The sequence below is a fragment of the Cryptomeria japonica genome, chromosome 6, assembly GCF_030272615.1.
Source record: "Cryptomeria japonica chromosome 6, Sugi_1.0, whole genome shotgun sequence".
Lineage (NCBI taxonomy): Eukaryota > Viridiplantae > Streptophyta > Pinopsida > Cupressales > Cupressaceae > Cryptomeria > Cryptomeria japonica.
The window spans coordinates 567,790,762-567,814,329 of NC_081410.1; the positions used below are offsets into that span (position 1 = coordinate 567,790,762).

Genomic DNA, 23,568 nt, shown 5'->3' on the forward strand with positions numbered 1-23,568 from the left:
GGCTGATAGGGCCACATGCACGCTAGGTGAGCTAGGTCAGCCCTAGAAGGGCTCCAACCTAGCTACATACATCAACATAAACAATCTATTGCTGATAAATATGTTAATTTCAAAAGTTTGGAGGTTCTTTTGGCCACTTTCAGGTAGGTATAGGAAAAACATTTTTTCAAGAAGAAAAATGCTGTGTTACAGGGTCCATGATAGAACAATAACAGTACAGTGCACACATTGTTAAGGCCATTGTGGTACAAAAATAAAGCATAACTTTAATCTGCTGCTATCTTTTTACCATGTGAGGTTCTGCTATAGGGCGTATTTGGTTTTCTTATGTGGATGCGATTGTTATGTCTTTGCAGTCCTTCACCATTCCTATCACTGCATATTGAGTTGATATGCTAATTGGAGCTTCTACCATGGTAATAAAACGAGTACTTTCTGTTTATGGTGGCACAGAACATATTTTCAGTATGCATAGCTTGTAATACACTTACCTTTGCATGGAGTTCTTTTCAGTGTAGAGCTATAGATTATCTGATTTTTGGAAGTGTAGTGATGCATTGAGTCATGGACACATTGGATTTGATCATGGGGTTGTAGAAATCAGCATGCAGCTCTAGATAAATTTAATTTTCAGTTGAGTACTTTCTGTTTATGGTGGCACAGAACATATTTTCAGTATGCATAGCTTGTAATACACTCACCTTTGCATGGAGTTCTTTTCAGTGTAGAGCTATAGATTATCTGATTTTTGGAAGTGTAGTGATGCATTTCATGGACACATTGGATTTGATCATGGGGTTGTAGAAATCAGCATGCAGCTCTAGATAAATTCAATTTTCAGTTGATTTGTTTGTTGATTACCGGTAACTTTTTCATTGGATAAGCAACATAACCATATTGGCACATGTATGAAGAATTATAGCAGTTAGAAGTGCTACTACATATCCCTTTTTTATTATATTTTTTAAATATTTGTACTAGTTGTTACAGATTATCCTAGTGTTATTACGCTTGTATAAATGCCAACTAAGTTACTTTTTTTCCCTCCTGAATGATTATGTTTACTTTTTAGAAAGTTTTCCTATCTACTTTTATGCTCGTGGAAGATGTTTTACTTTTACAAATGAATGAGAAAAGTCTGACCTTTTGATCTATTCACCAGCACCTCAGAAATTTTCTAAAGATGGCTTTGAAGAACATCTGCAAGTGAATCATCTGTCACCAGCACTACTTACCTTTTGTTGCTACCCTCTCTAATCAGAGGTTCTCCTTCACGAGTAGTGAATGTCAACTCCAACGTAAGTTTCTCATCACCTATGTAATGTATGCTGCACTGAAAATACGAAACACAACATGCCTATGGTTTTTTCATTTTATATTGGTGAAAGGTTACAAATATGGGTCAAGACATTATCGAAGTGTCAAATCCCAGAACAGCAAATATTCACAAAACATACAAAAATCCAGAAGCCTCGTGGACAGCAAAACAGAGCATCCCTATACAGCTAAAATGGGGGAATTACGAGCCCTTCACACAGCAGCAGTTACACCATACTTAAAAAAAATTCCATCTTCCAAGTCAGATAGCATATATCATATCAGAGCTAATAAGGTCATGATAAACAGCATCAGTTAGACACACTAATAATGTAAGTTGACTTCAGAATTGCTGCTCAAAGAAGAATTACCAGTTTTTATGATGTGAATAAGAGTGAAACTGGTTGGCACATCATTCATCTCCTGGATCCTCCATACAACGTCATCATTATGATCATAATTATGTACCTTGGATTTACCACCTCATAAAACACCTTCAGCTGGACCTGGCAAACTAGCAACAGCACTTGATGTGCAACCTGAAGCTATACTAACCAGTTTTCCTGATCCTTGATTAGCATTACCTGGGATGCTGACATCTGCATTCTCTTCTTTAACCAGTTCAGAAAAAAGAACATATTCTGGACAGCATCGACTGTAATGGGCCATCCATCACAGTTGTAGTTAATGTCTTCGACTCTTCAGGGACACCCTGTCTTCAAAATCATTCTTGATTCCTTGTCAAAACCCTGCTGCATAATATTTTTGACCTTTTCTTGACTCTTGTTAATTTGTGTTGTGACCTGCAAGTCAAGCAAATGAACTGTGACTTCTCTTGAGAAGTCTGTGTGATTCCTTTTGACGTTTTCAAAAAATTGCTTATTCCTTGCTTTCTGTAGGAACAGGGTGTCAAACTAATCAATTTGATTTTTTTTGGCAGATTGACTCACATAGGAAGGAAGCAACTCCAAACACATTTGGCATAGGGATGTAAAAAGGAAACATGAATAACAGACTACACCAAGCCACAGTGTTGAGACTTATTCATATTAGGAAAGATGGACAACTTTTGACAAAGGACTAACTATCTGAAAAAGCTGATCTGGCTCAATACTTGCAGACCAGACAACCTCAAATCTCTTAGTCCAAATTCCAGCATTATCAGATCTCTCCAATATGGTATTAAGTTTCTCAATTGGCTCTTCTGTGTATGAAATAATAGCATAGAATATAGATATAGCTTGTTGTGGGTTCCAAAAATTTGCAGCCACCCAACCAATGAATTTGCTTCCATTTATCAAGCTCATAAAAGCATTTCAAAGCACATGACTGTTTTCCCAAGGCATCATGTACCATGGTAAAAGTCCTCCTATAAGTGTCAGGCAAATTATAGGTAATTCTCAGTTGTTCCCAAGGAATAGTGTCCTCATGCACAATATTTTAAATTTTTTTTACGTCTTTCAGCCCACTCCTTGGCACAACACCCAACGACCAAGGTCAATGTTTTATCCTTATACCATACCATAAATTCGACCAAATAGACCTTCCTTCGAAAGCAACTTTCTTAATTTCAGACTGGCCCTCATTATCCTTTACAAAATCCCAGGCTTTCCATATGGACCCATCAGGGGTGTCTCTTGACATTCTAATTTTTTTCTAGGAGAACCAGCACAAATATTCTTCCTTGGCAAGGTATTCCGTGGTTCATTACCTGATAAGCATTTGATGATTTGCTTAACCGTCAGTGAAACTCCATGCAGGAAAATATTTTTCAAACGCATTCCACCAATTTCCTTTGGTTTATTGCATACATCCCATGAGACTGCATATCTTCTTTAAGAACCTTTTCCATCAGACCAAGTGAAACACCTTATTAACTTTTCAAGTTGATCGATTTCGGCTGGACAAACCAACCAACATGATGAAGAGTACATAATATAAGATGAACAGAAGACATTTTGGAATGCTTGAAATCTTTGTGCAAGGGAAAGAAACTGACATTGCCACTTTGATTTTTTTATTTCAGAATTTTATGTAATTTTCAACTCTACATTTTTTTAAAGAAGGGTTCAATGCAAAGGGGATACCTAAGTACAGATGAAGCCCAGCAATACAAATCAAGACTATTATCTAATTTACCAAAGTTCTCCTCTTCAATGACTGGGAAATGTGAAGTATCATTTGCAAATTGCAGCTCAATAAGTATGTTCTTATTTGGAAGTTAAAGTCCCTTAACATGATGTCCGAACGAGCTCTCCCTCAAAATACAATGAATATCCACAGCTGAAGTAACAAACAAGGCATGTGCAAGTGGACAGCCTCTCAGATGAAGCTCTGCAACATAAAGGGATTATAAAGTGCACCATTTATGCTACTTGTGCAGTAGAATCAACAAATGAAACTTGAATATGCCTGCCTAATTTTTCACCAATCCCAAGAGCCCTCATCATCATCATTACAAAACCTCATTCAATTCTGTCATATGCATTATCAAAATCAGTGAGAGCCATTCACCAATGTCTCGCTTAGATTCACTCACCCAATGCATGCCTCACCAAATGCCCCGCCAATGTGAAGTCAGATTTTCTAAATAAACTTTCCCTTCACAAAACCAGTTTGAGAGGGAAGGACAATATTTTCTTCAGTCTTAAGGCAAGAACTTTAACAAGATCTTATACAAAACATTAAATAGAGTTATTGGTCTCTAGTTTTTTAAATCTGAGTTATATCACCATCCTTAGGCAGCAGTTTGATGAACCCTCAATTAATGTTTGATCTCAGAGAGCCAACAGAAGTAGCCTCACTATAAACTTTTAAAAGAATATGGCTGATTCAATTGATATTCTTTTTATAGAATTAAGCTGGGAGACCATCATTGCCTGGAGTTTTTTCATTCTTCAAGGATTGGATAACTGCATTTATCCCCTCAAGTGCAGATGTTTTTGTCAAGGCTGTTGGCCCTGCCCCTGACCAATCTGTAAGGATCAATCCTTGAAACAACACTTCTAGCATGCAAACAGTCACTCCCATGTTTCTCTGATGGGAAAAGCTTACAATTAAAATCCTGAAATGCTGACCTGATTTGTGGCTCATCTTTTACCAGCTTCCCATCCACCTTAATGGTCTCTATCTTTCCCTGAAACAAATCTATCTTTCCCTTCACATTTGTTTCAGGAGCTTGAAAAAATAATTTGGTCCTTGATCACCAATTTTTAACCAAGTTAGCCTAGATCTAAGTTTGGCTCCCCTACCTTTATAGTTCAAGTTATCTCTTAATTGATGCTTTGCACCCATAACCCTTTTTTGAAATCGTACATCATTTGGAAAGCTTTTAAGCTGCTTCTCAATATGGGTTAGATTCATTTGAATGCACCTATTATTCTGAGCTATCACTTTAGCCTTATTTCTCCCATACGGTTTTTAAAAAATTGTGCAGCCTCTACAATTCTATCCCAATTATCAATTTTAGAGCATGAACCCCCAAAGGATGCAGAGAGGCTCCATATATTTCTAAAGCCTAATACTCTTAACATACGCCGGATCCTGCAGGTGTGAAACATTTATTTTGAATGAAACTATAAAGTCTTGCTTAAGCCTAGGAGCAGTGGATTGAAAAAACTCCATTTCAATGGGGGTGATTATCAAAAAAGGAATAAGGGAGGACCTGAACCACATTATTGTTATCTGCAAAAGAGATACCAAATAAAATTTTATTGACATAGAACCTGTGTAACCTGGAGGATAGTCTTTTTGACCCCCTTTGAAAATTACTCCAAGTTTACTAAACTCCCTTGCTATCAGACTTGCATCCAAACAGGGGGATCTTGTATATTTCTCTTTCTCCTAAATTTGGAACAAATAAATAACTCAATACCCTTCAATAAACTCACACTGACCCAATTTGTCCTCATTATTTATCATATCGCTATCTCCACCAATGATCTAGGGGCAGTATGAAAGATGGCAAGAAAGTCAGTTCCATGTGTCAATTCTTTCCTTAAAATCATTTGCAACATGCACTGAACATATTCGAAAAATTATCCCATCAACAGATAAAAGAATCCATGTAACTCTATTATGGGGAAAGCATCCAAAGTCCTGAACTAAGTTGGCCCTTCTTGCATGCACAAAAATGGTTGATCCTTCCCTCCCTTTATAGTGATTAGTGAAAAAGAATCTGGCCCTAGGTCAAATATATATTTTTTTATCGGTAAAGCCAGAGCCAAATTTGTATTAATAAGTGTAAATACATATGTTTGTCACAAAATTCTCAGACATTCAAAAATCCCTGCTCTTTGAGAGCACAGAGATTTCACCAAAAACTGAAAAACTTTAAACTTATGTTTTAGCCGTTTTTCTAAACCATCAGAGGGTTTCATAGTCTAGGAAAGCAAACAGACTATTAACGATAGAGGCAGATTTCCACCTACCTAGAACAGAGTTTTTGAGCTTAAAATTAAACCTAAGAGAAATATACATATATAATTTAGTATCCAATAATCAAAATGAGGAATCCACAGAAAGCCTAGCTTGAAGAGGGAATGTCGGGTTGTTGCAACTGCTTCCTAGGACGACCTCGGCCTTTGCCTGCTGAAGAGCCCCTACCACGACCCAAGCTCCTTCGACCTCTACTCGAGCCACCTCTGCAGTTCTGCTCTCGATTTGGCTCTGCTTCTGCAGCATTCAAAGGCAAGATTTCGTTCAACCTTGCAAATTGGAACAGAATCTCCTCTTTCCCTTGAGCCTCTAGGTCTTCTCCTAGAAATCTCCATTTGAGGTAGCTCAGCCTTGCACTAGCGAACGCTCTGTGCCTATCCAACTCTTTACCCTTCAGGTCCAAGAGGAATGGGTAATAGTTGATAAGTTCTCCGTGGGCATTAAAGAGGATTCGGTCACTTGGTCTGGGCGCACCAGAGTCATGAAGGGCCTAATTCAATACTTCTTGGAGCTCTTGGAGAATTTCTACTGGGAAGAGTTGCCTGGTGAGATTCTAGACCATTTGCTTAGGTAGCTTTTGATCCAGCAGAGACGCCACAAATCTGGAGGAAATGCTAGTATTGTCTCTCGGGTATTCATCTCTGCTCAAATGAGCACTACCCAGAATCAATTTGACAGCTAGAAGAACTGGAGGGTCCGCATAGATGAGGAGGCGTTTGAGTCTCAAATCTGTTATCTTCCTGAAAGAAACCTGGCGAGTAGATGCTCTTAATGAGATAGGAGTGTCTGCTCCAAAACAAGAGACAGGCCTAGGGTAGACGCTCAAAATGAAACCGAACAAGGGCTCTGAAGACATGATTGCCGAGACCAAGGGCAGGCAAAAATTGAAACCAGAGATGAAACCTGAGGAAGCCAGAAGAAAGCAAGGAAGCGAGAAGAGGAAGCTTCTGCAGGAAAGCGGGCGCACAACTTGACGAGCAATAATGGGTTCTAGAGGGCAATTAAGGCTCACGCGAAGGTGGCGGGGATTAAATGCTCAAGTGAAGCCAAATCTACTCGAGTGCAGAGAGAAAGATAGCCTGCAACCAGCTCATGAGAAAGACTAAACGGAGGCGCTCGCCAGCTGGATCTTCGTGGGTCCCATTTTTATGAAGATGGTTTGTCGACTAAGCTAAGCCAGACCCACCTTACGCCCCAAGTTTAACTAAATGGTTTATTTGAAAAAGAAAATAGCCATTGAAGACAACCACCAAAAGAAGGGCGGGTAAGGAGTATTTAAATTTGATTTTTGCAGTCCTCCAATCTACTGTCAAGCAGCATCCCGAACCTTATCTGATCAAGTCTTGTTTTTCAATAGGCTAAAAACCCTGAGACCACCAGTGAACAAAAGTGCCTAGAGCTGCTACTTTTGATAAGGCATCCACCTCTTCATTTGCTTCTCTGTAAATATGTTTTGCCTCGAACTGTTCAAGACTGTTCAAGTTTTCTAGTATTCTTTCCAATAGAGCTTGAAGCCTCCAATTGGGAATTGACTTCTTCCTTATAGCGTTGATTGCTATCTCCGAGTCTCCTTCCACTGAGACATTTTTGAGGTCATGGTTAATGCAATCTTTCAAGCCTAGTAATAGAGCAGTAAACTCTGTTATGTTTTTGGTGTTTGGAGGGATTGGTTTTGCCATTTTCCCGATAATTGCTCCTGTTTGGTCTCTGATAACATAGCCTATTCCGGAGGGACCAGGATTGCCTTTGGAAGCCCCATCAAAATTTAGTTTCACCCAATCTGGCTTTGGGGGAGACCATGTTGCATCTTTCCTTTTATTAGTTTTATGGCGAGAGAGTGGGGGAATAATGATTCCTTGCCATTTTTGACTGATTTTCTTATCCCATGAAGAGAAAACTTTAGGCTGATCCAGAGAGAAGGCTGTTCTGCTATTGATTGAATCCACTATTGCCGATTCTATTGAATTTAGTATTGATTCATGTTTTCTAGCTATACCTTCAAATAGCCTACGATTCCTTTCTTTCCATATTTCCCAAATTAAGCATGATGGAGCAATTTCCATAATTTGGCTCAGCGAGCTCTCCTTTGTATGCAGAGGCCAACTTTGGAATAGAGACTTAATTTTATTCGGCAAGGCTAGGATCAGCTCCAGTTTTGCACAGAGCCATCTCCAACATTTGAAGGCAAATGGGCAATTCAAGAGGAGATGATCCACTGACTCTGATTGGGCTTTGCAAAGTATACATCTTGAAGGTCCTTCATAACCCATTCTTGTGAACTTATCTGCAGTTGGAATTTTATTTTGGATTGCCAACCATGCGAAGATGCCCGCTTTCAGTATGACTTTGGAGCTCCAAAACATCTTCAGAGGGATATTGTGGTTGTTATGCTTTGCAGGGCTGGCCAGAATTCTATATCCATCCTTCTAGTTATACTGTCCCATTTTGGAAGGCTCCCAAATGAGAGAATCTTCCCCTATTCTGGGGCTTATATTTCTCGCATCTAGGTGCCTTAAGAGCTCATCCAGATCCTCCCTTGGAATCGGCAAGCCCTCCATTGATTTCCACTTCCAGCTTTGTGGGTTCGATATGTCGGCCATTTCCAGATAATCTCTAACTTTGACTCCCCAATTCTGTTTAAACCAGTTTTCTGTAGCAGGGATATGAATTATATTTACCAAAGGTGGATAACCACCCCAGGAGTCTTCCTAGAATAGGCTTGTTGAGCCCTCATGAATATCCCAAGAGACCGAGTTTGAGATCAGACTTCTGCAAGAGATGATGAAGTTCCATATTCTTGATCCTTTAGGGAAAGTTCCTGTCCTGAGGATATTAAGGTGATTCTGATCTGGGAGATACTTTGTTGCTAGCATTCTGACTAAAGAGGCATTTGGGTTTTTGATAAATTTCCATACTAATTTAGCCCCCAATGCTATATTTTGTAATTTAAAATCCTTGATGCCTAAACCACCCATTGGTCTGGGCTTAATGATTTTGTCCCAGGCTATTAGGGCGATCTTATGCTTCTCTTCAATGTTTTGCCAAAAGAAGTCTCTCATCTTCTTGATAATGAAGGTATTGGCACTAGATGTTAGGGATAAAATAGATAGAAGGTATGTTGGCAAAGCCGAAATCACTGCTTGAATCATGACTAGTCTTCCCGCCCAAGACAACCATTTGCCCTTCCAGGTATTTGCAGTTTTTTCAACTTTGATTTTTAGTGGGTCCCAAAGTTTAGAGTTCCTTAGACCTCTGTCTATTGGAATGCCCAGATAAGTGCATGGAAGGCTTCCTTATTTGCAATTTTAAATTCTAAGAATTCTGGTCTAAAGTGAGATTGGCATTGTGAAGAAGAAAACTTTAGTTTTGTCCTTATTTCTAAATTGGCCTGAGGCCCTACCATACATCTCTAGAATCTAATTAAGGTGATTGGCTTCCTTAATGTTTGTTGTCCCCAATATGAGATTGTCATCCGCAAACTGTTGATGAGTAGCTATAAAATCTTTGGTTATTTTGACCCCTTCTAACTTTTGATTGACATGACTAGCTTTGATGGCCCTTCCCAAAGCCTCCCCCATTATTATATACAAAAAGGGTGAGAGGGGGTCTCCTTGCCTAATCCCCCTTGAGGACGAGAAAAAACCCGCTGGCTTTCCATTAACCAGTATTGAAAATTTGGGCATTGATATGCACTCAAATACCCAATTTGTCCATTGCTTATCAAAGCCAAAGGCTTGCATGATTTTACAAAGGAAACGCCAGTCTACACTATCATAGGCTTTTGTGATGTCTAGCTTTATTATCATACCTGGCCTATTTGTGCTTTGGAGGGTATGGATTGCTTCTTGTGCTACAATCACTCCATCAATAATTGATCGGCCTGGTACAAACCCTGTCTGTTCTTCTAAAATGATGTTGTTCACAAGAGGCTTCATTCTATTAGTCATGACTTTTGAGAGAATTTTGTAGACTGTGTTGCATAGAGAAATAGATAGAGAAATAGGCCTAAAATCTCCAAGGTTTTCTGCCTTCTCCTTCTTTGGGATGAGGGCTATAAAAGTATTATTTACCTCTTTGAGTATTTTCCCTAACCTTCTTGAGCACTCTAAGGCTTCTAAGAGTTCCTGACCTAAGATATGCCAGCATTTTTTATAGAAATCTGCAGGGAAGCCATCTGACCCTGGTGCCTTACCAGAGGGAAGCTGGTTTAGAGCTTGGAGAACTTCTTCCATTTTTATTTTCCCATTTAGAATCTGATTCTGTTCCTCTGATATAATCCCGGGGATCCCAGACAACAGCTGGTTTTGATCCAGAAGATGAGATCCTTCAGTGTTATTCAGGAGATTGGAGTAGTAGGAGATGATCTCTTCTTTGATAACCTCCGGGTCCTCTGATGTTTGATTGTTTCTGATTTGCAGTTTAGATATCCAATTCTTGCTTCTTCTGATTTTTGTTACATTATGAAAAAACTTAGTGTTTTTGTCCCCCATTCTGAGCCAATTCTCCCTTGATTTTTGCTTCCAAAAGATTTCTTCTTTAGAGAGGATATCCTCGTACTCCAGTAGAAGGGATCTTTCCTACTGAAAAGATTCTTGATCCATGCTTGCCTTAATAATCCTGTCATTTAGGACTGTTAATTGCTCTTCTATGAGCCTTTTTGATAAGAAAATGTTTTTGAAGTGTTGGGAATTCCATTGAAGCAATTTCTGTTTGACTAGTTTTAGCTTTGCGATGAAACAGAAGAGTTTTGAGCCCTCAAAGGATTCTTCCTTCCACCATTTTTCTATCATTGTAAGAAAATTTGGCTCTTTCATCCACATATTTTCAAACCTAAATGGTGTCCTGAATGATCCCTGATTGCCTTGTAAAGAGAGCAGAATGGGATAGTGGTCTGAGCCTGGGCAAGAGAGAACATTCTAGTGTGGGGTGAACGGAAGAAGAGTAAGATCCCCTTGCCAGAAAAATCTGTCTATTTTTTCTGCTATATTGCTAAAGCCTTTTCTTTTGTTGGTCCATGTGAAGGTGTCTCCTGAATCTATTTCCAAGAGACCATTCCTCTCAATCCAACTATTAAAATCCTGTTGAGCACTCCCTAAATGATTGATGCCCCCCCTCTTATCCAATGCCTTCCTGATAGCGTTAAAATCACCCCCAATAAAGACTTGTTCCTCAGATAATGTGGACAGTACTCCATCTAGGGAAGACCATGTCTCTCTCTTTTTGGAAGGGGCCACTGGGCCATATACATTGATTATGAAGAAAGAGATATTCAACTGCAAGTGAGTGATTTTAACAAGCATCCAGTACTTACTAGATGTGATACTTTGAGCTTTGATTTGAGAGGACTTCCAAATTATCATTAGTCCTCCCAAGGCACCTTCTAATGCTACTGTAGTTTCCAAAGAAGCTTGAAACGAGGAACTTATCCCATTTCCAAAGGCAACTGCTAGTTGCTCCTCCAGTTTAGTTTCTTGTAGTAGGATTAAATCTGCACTGACCAAAAGAATCTGTCTTTTGATCACCCTCTGTTTGTTAGGGGCGTTGAGTCCCCTAACATTCCAAGATAAAATTTTCATTGTTGTTCAGGAAGGGGATTTCCCTTCCCTACTTTCCAAAGATCCAATAGTTTGGATTGATTTTCCGCCATTCCTTCTTGGGATCTAACCTCTATGAGTGACTTTCTACCCTTCTTGGGTGGGGATGAGCCAAAATGTGGCTTCTCCAGACCCTCCTGATTCTGATGAAGCCCTAGCTTTCTTTTCTCCTTAATCTGTGAATAGAGCACTGCCAAGGGAGTGTCCAATATTGCATCCTGATCCTCCTCGCCTATTATGACGTTCTGCAGAGGGTTTTGAGCATCCTGATCCAAAGGCAAATCTAGTATGCTTGATTCAAATGGCGGGGATAGCAGAGAAGGGAAAGGAATTTCTGAAGATAGGTTGAGAAGGGGCTTGTGAAGGATGCAGTCTGAGAAGGGTGAAATCTCTCCCTCTGGAAGGGAAGTCTCTTCATTTTCTTCAATGTCTACTTTAAGATCCTCTTCAATAACCTCCTCCTCTTGCAATATTTTCGCAAGGTGAATATTTTTCCAGTTTATGGGTTTAGCTATGCGAGATGAACCCCTGAGATTCTTGGGCCTAAAGCTACTTTTCCTTTTGGAGGCTTTAGATGGAAGTTGGGAGAAGATGTTAAAAGCTCCTCTGCTCAAAGTTGGGGTTTTTTTTTGCCCAAACAGACTTCTAACAGCCTTTTGGGAATGAGGCTTGGCAATCGGGGATAAAATGATATGAGGGCAAGGGCCCAGGGAGGGATGGGAAGCCAGAGGAGCTTTGCCAGGGGGCGGGGAAGCTAGGCCTGCAGGCTTGATTCTCAGACGCGGACAAGAGGAGGGGGAAAGAAGGGCAGGGGGATCTGGAGCCACAGTAGAAGCCAAGGGAGGAGAAGAGACGTTACCGAGAGGTTGGCTAAAGGGCATTGGGATAGCTTGAGCCGGTATCTCGACCTCTGGGTCCAGGGCAGTATCCCGCTCCAAGGTTCTTTTTTGAGGAGTTGTGCACACGGTTTGATCTGGGAGCTGAAGAGGGATATTGATGGCTCCAATAGACGCTGCTAAAGAGCTATTATTGACTATTTGGTTTCTCAAAAAGCATTTGCCAGGAACTACTTTACCCAGTCTTGTCACTTTTTGCTTTCATCTGCCTAGCTCTGAAATGATTTCAAGCTCACTATAGAAGCCTTTGGACAAGTTAATCTCGACATAAATATTTGCTATATCCCCATTCTAACCTTCAAAGAAGTCTGCTTCAATCCCTACCAGAAATCCAAGGGCATCCCCTATCTTCAAGAGTGATTCCGGACACCAGAACTCAGATGGAAGGCCTACTAGGGATAACCAGATAGGAGTTTTCTCGAATCTATGCTGTGTTGGGTCGAACCCTAGTTTCCAGTCCAGGAAATGGAATGTGGAGCCTTGGTAAAACAAGGGACTACCCTTTGTGATTGCTTTCTTTAGTGCCGCATCCACACATTCTATGAACAAGAAATCATCCTACATTTGTCTAACTGCTATAAGTTTTGGAAAAGATGCTTTCCACCAATCCACGATGTCTTTGCTTGTCCCACCAATGCCACACCATTTCGCAAAGAAAGCATTCTCCTTAAAGCGGACGAGCGAAGGGTTTAGAGATTTCGAAGGAAGCTCAAAGAGTTTGCTTCCCATTGATTTCCTGGACCATTTCTGATCCTTGCTCACAATCCCCTGGTAGTTGGGCCCTGAGGGGAGGGCCTTTCTTGAATCCTTGGCTCGCAAACCTCTGTTTGGCGGATCTAAAGTGCTCCAATCCTTGATAGGCCACCCTGTTGTTGGAGGAGGGTAGTTTTGTTGTCTTTGTCGCCTAGGCTACTGCTTGGAGTGCAGAGATTGTTTGGAAGAAGTAAACCTCTTCATATGGGTTGCAATAGGAATGCAGTTTGATCCTGTCGCAACCTTTTTCGTCTAGGAGTCTAGGTTTTGGAACTCCTCAGTGGCATTTTGCCGAAGATATCTACGACAGTGATAAACCGGAGTCTGAGACCACAATCAATTTCGATGTCCCGTTCTTTGCGTTCTTTGCTGCTGGTGAAGGGAGATGAGTCCACGAGAGGCCCAGCCATGGTTTCTCAGAGATGCTATTCCGTGGGAGGCCCAGCCATGGTTTCTCAGAGGTACAATTCCGCGGGAGGCCCAGCCATGGTTCCTCAGAGCCATCATCAGGTCAAATATATTTTACAAACACATTTTAAACCAAAACTCACACATTTAACCTCTTGAAGCAATAAGAAATATATCCCCCGCATGGACTTGTAGAAGTTTCTAACCGCAAATCTCATATCATTTGCCTCCGAGCCTCTCACATTCCAACTGACAATCTTCATTAAAAGTGAGACTAGGAGAAGAGGGTCACTCTTCTCTGTACAAGTTTCAAAACACTATAGCAATTGTTAAGGCATATATATATATATATATAACTTAACAAAGTAGGAAGCAGGTGCCTTCAAACTCACCCCTGGCTGAATGCCAATCCCACTTTTAGCATCCAAAATGAGATTTTCACTTTGCATAGGACTTGGGCTGTTTTGATGAACATCAACCTTCTGTCTATTAACTAAAGACGTTTTCTCCTCTTTTGACCTCTTTTTTATTCTCAGTTCTAGGGGTTCCCTTATTTTGAGGTAATTAGGAAAGCATGGAATCCTGACAAGAGTTTGACAAGGGTTGAGGGCCTGATACACCATCAAAACGCCTTTTTATTTTGTCCACAATATTATTTTCTCCCAAGATGTCACCATTAACCACGATATTACTCAAGGGTTCTGAGTGTGTTCTAACAGCTGAGGATTTACTATTTAACAACTTCGTATTTTCTGCAGGGATAACAATATAGTATATACTCATCTTAATCCAGAATGTCTTGGGGAACATTAGATTTGTAGTCATCTGAAGGTAATTTTAACTCCAAATTATTGCTAGACATTTCAGTATCCAGTTTTTTATTTTCCATGAGATATTTATTTTGCTTGACATATTCACTGGTTTTTAAACCATGGGCAGTTTTTCCTTAAGTGGACTGTCCTTACAGAGGCAATAGGCGTTTAAGGTCTCCAAGCCCCTTAATTTTACTGAGTCTCAATACCATGAATATTAAATAGGCAAGTTGTGGGAAAACAGATAAGAATTTTAGAATCAGATTTCTTGCATTCATGTGTTGAAAAAAATATATTTTATAGTCAATTTTTATTGCTTCTCCCAGGTGTTTCAAAACCTGTGGGAGTAAATTCATTTCGGTTGTTTATGGTTCTTTGATTTAGGAGCTTTCAGGCAGCCGTTGAATGCTGGTTTTTGCAAAGGGAATTGCACCTTCATGGCCATTGACATGCTTTTCACCCCTTGTGATAGATGCATCAATTAGGATTTGTGGACCCTGAGGACTTGAATATTACATCTGGTAAGAGGAAATACAGCAGTGCTGCTGGTTATTCAGGAAGCAAACTTGCAGAGGTAAGAAATTGATGCATTGAAGATTTACAGATGTCATTCTTATGTATGCATTAATTTGCAAGGGCAGTGGGAGTTTAAAATTGCTACTATTATTCATTTGCAATATTAAGGTGTATCTTTTAAACTCCATTCTTAGCTACAGCTTAATTTAAAATACGTTGTGATGCTATCATTTCAGATTATGTTTAGCAGTGTGCTACAGAGAAAGCTACCTTCTGAAGCTGGTGTTAATGTAATGTGTGTTTTTCCGGGAGTAGTTATGACAAATGTAGTAAGTATTTTCTGGAATATGATACTCACTTTTTGGATTAGAAAAGTTCGACTTCTCTGTATGTTTTTCCTAAGTGCTATTTGCTGCTTTGCAGGCACGAGATTTACCATCAATAATTCATTCCCTGGCTATCACCTGATTCCATATTTTCTTTTCAGTGCTCAAGAAGGTTAGCTGCCTTTATTATGGAGGATGTATTGGAGAATCATTTTTAAAGCTCTTCCTGTTGATGAGGAAGACACTAAGCATTTGTGGCTAAAACTAACTGGCAAATGGAGAGTGTGAACTGCATAATGTACTTTTATGACCAACATTTTAATATAAATAGATACTTGTAAACAAAGGAAGAACACTCTGGTCATAATTCTATTCATCAATGGTTACCTTTCTCTGGTTTCATCAAATTACATTTCCTGCTTGTTAAATGTGCTGTGTTTTTATGGATTTTTTTTTTAAGTGCAAGAAGTGCACTGTTTGCTGCAACTGATCCTCAGGTTCCAGAATTTTGCAGTGCTTTAAGGGCTGATAATTGGCCAGTTTGTCCATATTTTTCAGGGGAGTGCCGTCCTGCAAATGCTTCAGCAGAAGCACACAATATGGATACTGCTTTGAAGATTTGGGATAAGACTTTGGAACTCATTGGTGTTCCTTCAGACATCGTTGAAAAGTTAATAGAATGTGAGCAGGTTCCAAGTGAAAATGGGCATTCTAACGTAACGGAAGTGGACTGTTGGTGAGATGAGAGGATTAATGTTTAATGTAGGCTTCATCTTGTTCTCGAAGTGTAAAATACTGTCTTCAATTAGTCAATATAGTCAGCATGTGCCAGTTAACTTTCATGATTCAGTTATCAGATTGGTCATAGCTGTACTTTTGTTCAAAGATGTTTATTGGATGAGGCCATTATCATATTTGTCCAAGGAAGGTCCTTGGAAATTGGGAATGATAATATTCAAAGGAAAGTATTCAAATTTGACTGTTAAAATGGGAAGGCACAACTCTGTCAGAATTGTTTTCCAATTACTAAGCATAATTGGAGATTTCTAATTGGAGATACTTGATGTTGAATTGGATATTCACTATGGTACCAGTGTATTTTCCGCAGCAAAGAAATAAATTATAATGATTCTCACTGTATTTTCATGTTAAGCATATTAAAAAATGAATGCCCATATGCGCATATGATTGAGCTGATAAAATAATTGACCGACTCTGGTGTGGAACTAGGTTTAATCGAGCCCTAGTAACTGATTTGCACTAAATTATTGTATTGAATCGAATCAATCAAGTAGTTGGTTCAGTCACAAACATATTTGAAGTAAATTAAGCCCTAGGAATATAATTGTATTTACTTAGCACACGATGGGGCTTAATTATCCCCAATTTGGGTAAATGTGAGATTAATTGAGCAGAGAGAATTCGATTGGGTTGGCGATCCCCAATTGAAATATTGACCCGATCATGTAAATTTTGAACATATTTAATTGGGTGCATAGTTGTGGCCAGTCTCATTCCTCGAACCTGAATATAAACAATAACAGAAAGTAGGGTTCAGTTGGCATAAATTTAGAGCTATTTTCAACTAAATGTGCAATTAGTTAATTTAGGATAATTGATTCTTCTGAACTAGATATCCTGGCATCTCCCATTATATCCAATGGCTGTCATATTTACAATTTGAAATTTTATTTGGGTGAATTTAGAGCTTGTATTATGCTCATAATCAATTTAGAATGCCATTAGAACTTACAAATTGAACATTTATTTGTCAACAGTAAATATTGAACAAGGAAGTTGCATCCTAGGAACATCCTTAGGTTAAAATCTTGTAAAGAGTTGAAAATAATCTATTTACTAAATGATAATATTGGAGCTTTGAGAACACTTACATAAGATTCAAAATGACCTTAACATTACATATTTTTAGTAATAGCATATAAGATCTTGTAGGATTCCTGCAACCTCTAAATCTAATGAAATTTTAACATAATCAATGACAACCTCAAGTTAAAACTTTAAAATCATAAGAAGGCTGATTAAATTTAGATTTGAAGTTGGAATCAATCAATCACCTACTGCTCCATTGATGTATTGTAGATTTAAGGGTAATGCAAGGATTGATTTCAGTCTTTCCCCAAGACGACAATGTTTTGTCAAAAAAGTGTCTTTTGACTTTAATATTGACAAATAAAATGATTATTTTGGTTCAAAGTTGTAGTGTTGGTTCACTTGTTATAATATAGATTGTCATTCAATTTCTATTTATGATAAAGAAGCTTTCTTTCTTTTTTAATTATAAATTGTGCAATTCTAAATATTGATCTCTAGAGTCTGAGTGAGCATGGAGAAGTAGCATATAATGGTTTTGAATTTTTTGGGAGAAGGTTGGGGTTTGATTTGATTGGCCTCTATTTTTCCATATCGCTTGTGCGGGATAATTTAGAGGCTTCCACATTATTTGTATTTAAATCTTGCTGTGGACTAGGGCTTAATATGGCTCTTGCCTTATTGTCAACAATTGGCATTTGAGATAGCTTGGAAGTCCATTCTCAAAGTCTGTAATGAGATAACAAATTTGGTACCCTGATGCATGTTTATCTTTCAATGGATGTAGATTATGTGCATCAATGGTTATTGACCATAATGTTGGTTATATCTCTTTAGAGAACAAACCCCTTTTGACCACCCAACTCTAGTACGCTTGCAAACCCTATGGTGTTAAGCTTGTTGAAGTTCATAATATTAAATATTATCGAGGGCATCTTTTGGTTTTCCTTCAAGAATCCCTAACAAGTCTATATAAAGCATCCGAGTCTCCTAGAATCTTGGGCCCTTTATATGTCAAGATCTATAAAGGTTTTATCTAACATATTCAACATGCAAGTTTAATTGCAATGGACCTTAGCATTGATCCCAAAGAATCTACGGAGAATCATGTAGGTTTCTTACATCTTACATAGATAATAACCTACATTAATCTCCTACATAATCGCTTCATATGTCAATCCTCTAATCAGTAGATCAAGGATTGTCCTCTTATGCCACATACATATTCCAAGCCTTCAACTGACATGCTAACACCTTAGGCTAAAGATGAGGGATGAAATATTGTGGAAGAGAAAAAAACTTCATTGCACAAAATCTATTTAGTAAACCTAGTGATCAAAACCCATTAGTATGTGAACAAAAGTGGCCTAGTCTCTCATGCCAAGGCATTGAGTCCTAGCCAAAATACACATTGTTGCAACTTATGTTAATTTGTTGGGACTTTTATTGCACACAATCAATCAATCCAAATGTTCTTGAAGCTTGTCACTTAGCAATGATGGCTCACAAAGGGAGATTATGGGAGTAGACACCACTTTGATTGATTGGCGATTATATATTCCAAAACCAATGATCACTTTTGGACAATACACTTATAATTTTAATGGATGAAGATGACCAATCGAGGCTCTCTATGGAGGATCCTCCATATGAAAATCATCTCATGGAATGTGCATAAACCTATAGAAAATTCTTGCACTTAGTCTCTTTGGTTTGCATGTTAGTGGCTTGGTCCATTTGTCATTATTTGTTAATAGGAAGTTAAAGTCATTGGTTTTTGCTTCACAAATTCTTGTGGACAAGTTGACCTTGTATCACACTACATCACCTTCCATGGAGATGGTCATGGTAGTGTGTATATTTTTCTTTCCTTGCATTATTATTGTGTCATCTAGGTTACACTTGACAATAATAGTTGATTTGTTGGCATTATCAATGTTTATGTACCTAATGTTAGGATTAGAGAACTAGGTGTTGTTTTACACTTTGTAAAGTCTTGGATTTAAGAGCAATCATTTAATATTTTTAATATTATAAATAATATGCTACATGAAAAGTAATGCTTCACTTGGATGGTATCTTGAGATTGCATTGTTGACACTCTTCACCATGTGTCATTGGTCATGTGACAATTGTAATAAATTATTGAATAGAGGGTTACTAGGTGTACTATGTGTAGACACTCAAAATTGTCCAGTTTAATTAAATAAATATTTTATTTATTTAATTATCTAAGCCTAATTCTTCTATTAATTAAATAAATTTTTATTTATTTAATTAATTCATTTATCCTCTTCTAGCATTATTTCTCATTTAAATAAATACATTTATTTATTTAAATTATCCCTTTCCTAAATTAAATAAATATCTTATTTATTTAATTGATCCCACTTATTCTATTAATTAAATAAATCTTTATTTATTTAATTAATTCATTATCTTTTTCTACACATGACACATGTCATTCATCTCTTAATTCATACACTACCTACCTCTTTCATTATTTTGGTATTTCTTTTACCTACCCTCTAATCATAGCCGACCTCTCTTTTTACACCTCTCAATCTTAACCCTCCATTTCTTATTATGTCTTCTATTTAAGGAGATGCTTTCTTCATTGTCAAACCCTAATCACTCATGCTAATGATCTTTTATGCAATTGACTACACTACGATCCTACTTGCAACCACATTCCGTTCTTTGTTGAGCTCTTGTGCATATAAAAATCTGAGAGCAAATATATCAAGCAAGATCAATGGAGATAGGAAGAATGGAGATCAAAAACCCTATTGGACATGTGATGGTATAATCTTTGTGATTTTGAGTTATTTTGCATTGTCTTAGGTTATCTTCATATGTTATGGTGGATCTTTGTTCATTGTTAGGCTAGGGTTTTGTGGTTGGATTCATTTAGCCTTTCAATTTTGTTATTATTGTTATCCATTTTCACCATACACATTTTGGCACGCCCGGTGGGACCCTTGTCCCTTTGCATTTAACAATTTTGTTGCAGATTTTGCATTTTTGAAATTGCAGATCGGACAGTTTTCGACGATATTTTAAGCTTTTCCGCGTCTGCGAGTGTTCGGATCACGTTTTTGTGTTTCAGAAGCGTCTGCGATATCGGGAATCGCGTATGTGTTTCTGTCAATTTTTATTTTTGCAGGTTCCCGAAAGGTGCGTCTGTGATTCAGAACCGCGTCTGTGCGTTATATTATCGCGTCTGCGTTCGGGAGAGGCGTCTGTGACCTCTGATCGCGTCTGTGAATTACAGAATCGCGTCTGTGTCTGGTATAACAGCGTCTGTGCTTTCTGTTTTGCAAATTTCAATTTTCTTTGATTCGGATTTTCGGATTTTGTACTTAGGGTTTCAGATCTGGTTTATTTTCGGCTAACCCTTGCAGATCTAGCTAACCAGGTTTGTGCAGCTTGCTTTGGAGGCAAAAACGTTTTTGTTGAAGGCCCCTTTTCACAAAGTCTTTTGGGTTTTCTAAAATTTACCTAACTTGTGTGCTTGCAGGAAGGGGTGATCATTTGAAACAACCCAAACTACTAACAATTTTGTTGCAGGGCCTTAGCTAGGGTTTTGTAATTTTATTGTGTGTCTTGTTTTCATAGATTAGCAAACACTTCCATTGGTGCACTAAAATTGAATCATTGTCTTTTGTGTCTTGAGCAATAGGCTCTTTTTGTTTGATCTTTAGAGGGCCTGTCTTCCCGTGTGGTCATTAGGACTACTAGTGAGAAGAGAACGACCCAAGTGGTAGCGAGGAAAACCCACCTCTTCCGAACCACTATAATCAAATGTATTCATGGTGAAAACTATGGATAACGTGTGCTGATTAGTTCATACCGACACTATGTCTCCCCATAAACCCGTTTGATCAAATTTATTTGATCATTTGTAGGGTGTAACCCCTACCGGCTGGGAGCCTTCTGTATTTACAGAGCTGAAAGTGCCGCATGTATGGCCACACGAGCGGATGCCCTTACTAGCACCTCTTTGTTTTAGATGCCCAAATCCTTCTAGTTGTTGAGGCAGGAGGTCGGACCTCTGGTAGCGGCCCACACACATACGGTTCTTAGTAGAGATACAAAGTTCACCATGGGGAGTTTTCATGGGGACTGATGCTTGGCTGACCCGAGAAGTGAGTGCCGAGGGTGGAGCCAGTGAGGTCAAGCATCTAAGTATCCGCTCTGAATAGCGTAGCCTCGGGGGTAAAACCCTATGTGGGATCAACAACTATTGTCTTGGCCAGCCCTAAGATTTGTGCTTGTCTTATGCTAAACACTCAAACATTCAAGACAAAACAACAAAACATTGTGTCTTTTGTGTCTTCAAGTGTATGCAAAAAACTTTTTACATCAAACAACACACTTTTGGAGTCTAAACAGTTTACAAACATTGAGTCATCAACATTGTGTCCTCTTGTCACGAAAAACAGTCGAACAATCAGATTTGGTCACAACAAAACAACTTCACAGATAGAAAAAATTGCACTAAGGTTACAGAAACGCGTCTGTGTCTGTTCAAACCGCGTCTGTGTCAGATAAGCGCGTCTGTGAAGTACAGAATAGCGTCTGTGTTTTTATCAGCGTCTGTGTCAAACAGAGAGGCGTCTGTGTCTGGGAAACGCGTCTGTGAAGTATACAGAGGCGTCTGTGTCAGGATTTGAAAACTTTAACAGTCAAGTAAACAAAGAAAATCAGTTTCGGCATACTTGAGCTTCTTAGGTTGTCTCTTCAGGTTTCATCTAGCAGTCAGCCTGTCCTAAGGTCTCATACAGTCCATTATTGCTTCACATCTCATTTTACATTCATACTTCTCTAAACTTGAGTCAAAAAGGTCACTTGCTTGTTCTCACTATACTCTTTCAACAAACTATATACAACTACACTTTGCTAAGTGGTCCCTCATCAAGGTTTCTTACCTTTGGGTCTCATTTGGTCTTACTTAGAGTCAAGGTCAGCTTACCTCATCAAGAGAAACTATCCTCTCTTTGGAAGTCACACCTACTCTACTACTTACATACTTGGTCTTACACTTTGGACATTGCAAGTACACCTCCAGATTCATTTACACTCCATACAACTCTTGGTCTTCCATACTTTTTCCATTTTTCATCTAGTCTCTCACATCTTGGTTAAACACCTAGTTCATGGTTGAAACCCGCCTTCAAAAATCTAGGAGAATAGCTAAAGAAGCTCAAGAATCCGTAAACATGAGTTCTTATGAGTATGACAATGATCTATTCTACAATCCGGAGCACACTACATTACCAGACATGAATGTTTATAGACACAATCCAAATGTGGAAAGCGCAAACACTATAAACAACAATGCTACACACAATGACACAGTGGACAATTCTTCAATACTATCAGCAGACATACAAGAATCCATAATGGATCCTCAATTCAATAGATTGGTTGAAGAGATAATGAGGAGAGATCGTCAATACTTTTTAAACATGATGGCACAAAGTGGAGCTAAAATACCGCATGATTTTGACTTATCTCAACTTATGGAAAGTCGACCCTCACAACAAACTCAACCTAACATGGATCAAAGGAGACCAAATAGTGGAGGAAATAGAGGACCGAATAATATGATGACGGAGTCACCATCAGCTTTGCTTCAAAAACCAGAGATCCCACATACACAAGCTCAAACATATGATACTTATACTCAAGGACCATCATGGAGGCCTTATGCTCAATCACATGCTCAAGGTATGAATCAATCAAAACAAGTGGATACTCAAGGACATCCTCAAAATTTTGACACAAGGAGACCTCATGTCAAAATTGGGGGCAACACAATGGAAAATGAAAGGCCTATTGAACATGGTTTATACACACAAAACAGATATGGGGTCCCTCAACAAGAAGTTATGCCAAGTGCTCCATATATGTCACAACAATATAGACCTCCATATGGACATGTCTATGATCAGTATCATCCATACATGCAACAAGCTCCTCCTCAAATGGGTGTTTCAAACATGGGGTATGCTACAAGAAATCCATCTCCTCCCAAGAATAATTTGGAGCAACAAATTAGAGATCTACAAAAGAAAATGGAGGACATGAGTACACCAAAACCTACATACACTATGAGAGATATATGTCCTTATCCCTTTGATAAGAGAATTCCAATGCCTCCATTTCCTCCACACTTTGTAACGCCAAAATTTGACAAATATAGAGGGAGAGGAGACCCCAAGGCACACATAAGACAATTCTTCACAACTTGCATTGAGGTAGCGGCAGAAGAAACATACTTGATGAGGTTGTTTCCACAAAGCTTAGGCGATCAAGCTATGGAATGGTTTTCTCAATTACCTCCTGGTATTAAGTCATGGGGCGACTTAGCAGAGGCATTCATTCAGCATTTCTCTTACAATATAGAAACAGATGTCTCAGTTACTACCTTGTGCAATACGAAACAAAAGGAAGGAGAATCTTTCGCAACATTTTTACAAAGATGGAGAAATTTAGCTAGCAGATGCTCTTGCGAAATCCCACAGAAACAAATGGTAGAAATGTTCACTCAAAATGTTAATAAGGCTATTGGCTATGATCTCAGGAAAGCTTGTTTGTCTACATTCAAGGATGTTATTGAAAAGGGCCTAGCAACAGAAAAGGTCTTAATTGAACAAGGAGTTATCAAGCTATT

At 38.7% G+C, this 23,568-nt stretch overlaps 1 protein-coding gene and 1 pseudogene across 1 annotated transcript; both read left to right on the top strand.

Annotated features, from left to right (window-relative positions):
• Positions 1–1,131: 1,131 nt before the first annotated feature.
• On the top strand, positions 1,132–16,199 carry LOC131049337 (dehydrogenase/reductase SDR family member FEY-like; annotated as a pseudogene).
• LOC131876709 (dehydrogenase/reductase SDR family member FEY-like) lies at positions 15,248–16,199 on the top strand. Its single transcript, XM_059222170.1, has 2 exons — positions 15,248–15,256; positions 15,407–16,199. The coding sequence occupies exons 1-2, from the start codon at positions 15,248–15,250 to the stop codon at positions 15,797–15,799; spliced, it is 402 nt and encodes a 133-aa protein (XP_059078153.1). The 3' UTR covers positions 15,800–16,199.
• Positions 16,200–23,568: the final 7,369 nt, after the last annotated feature.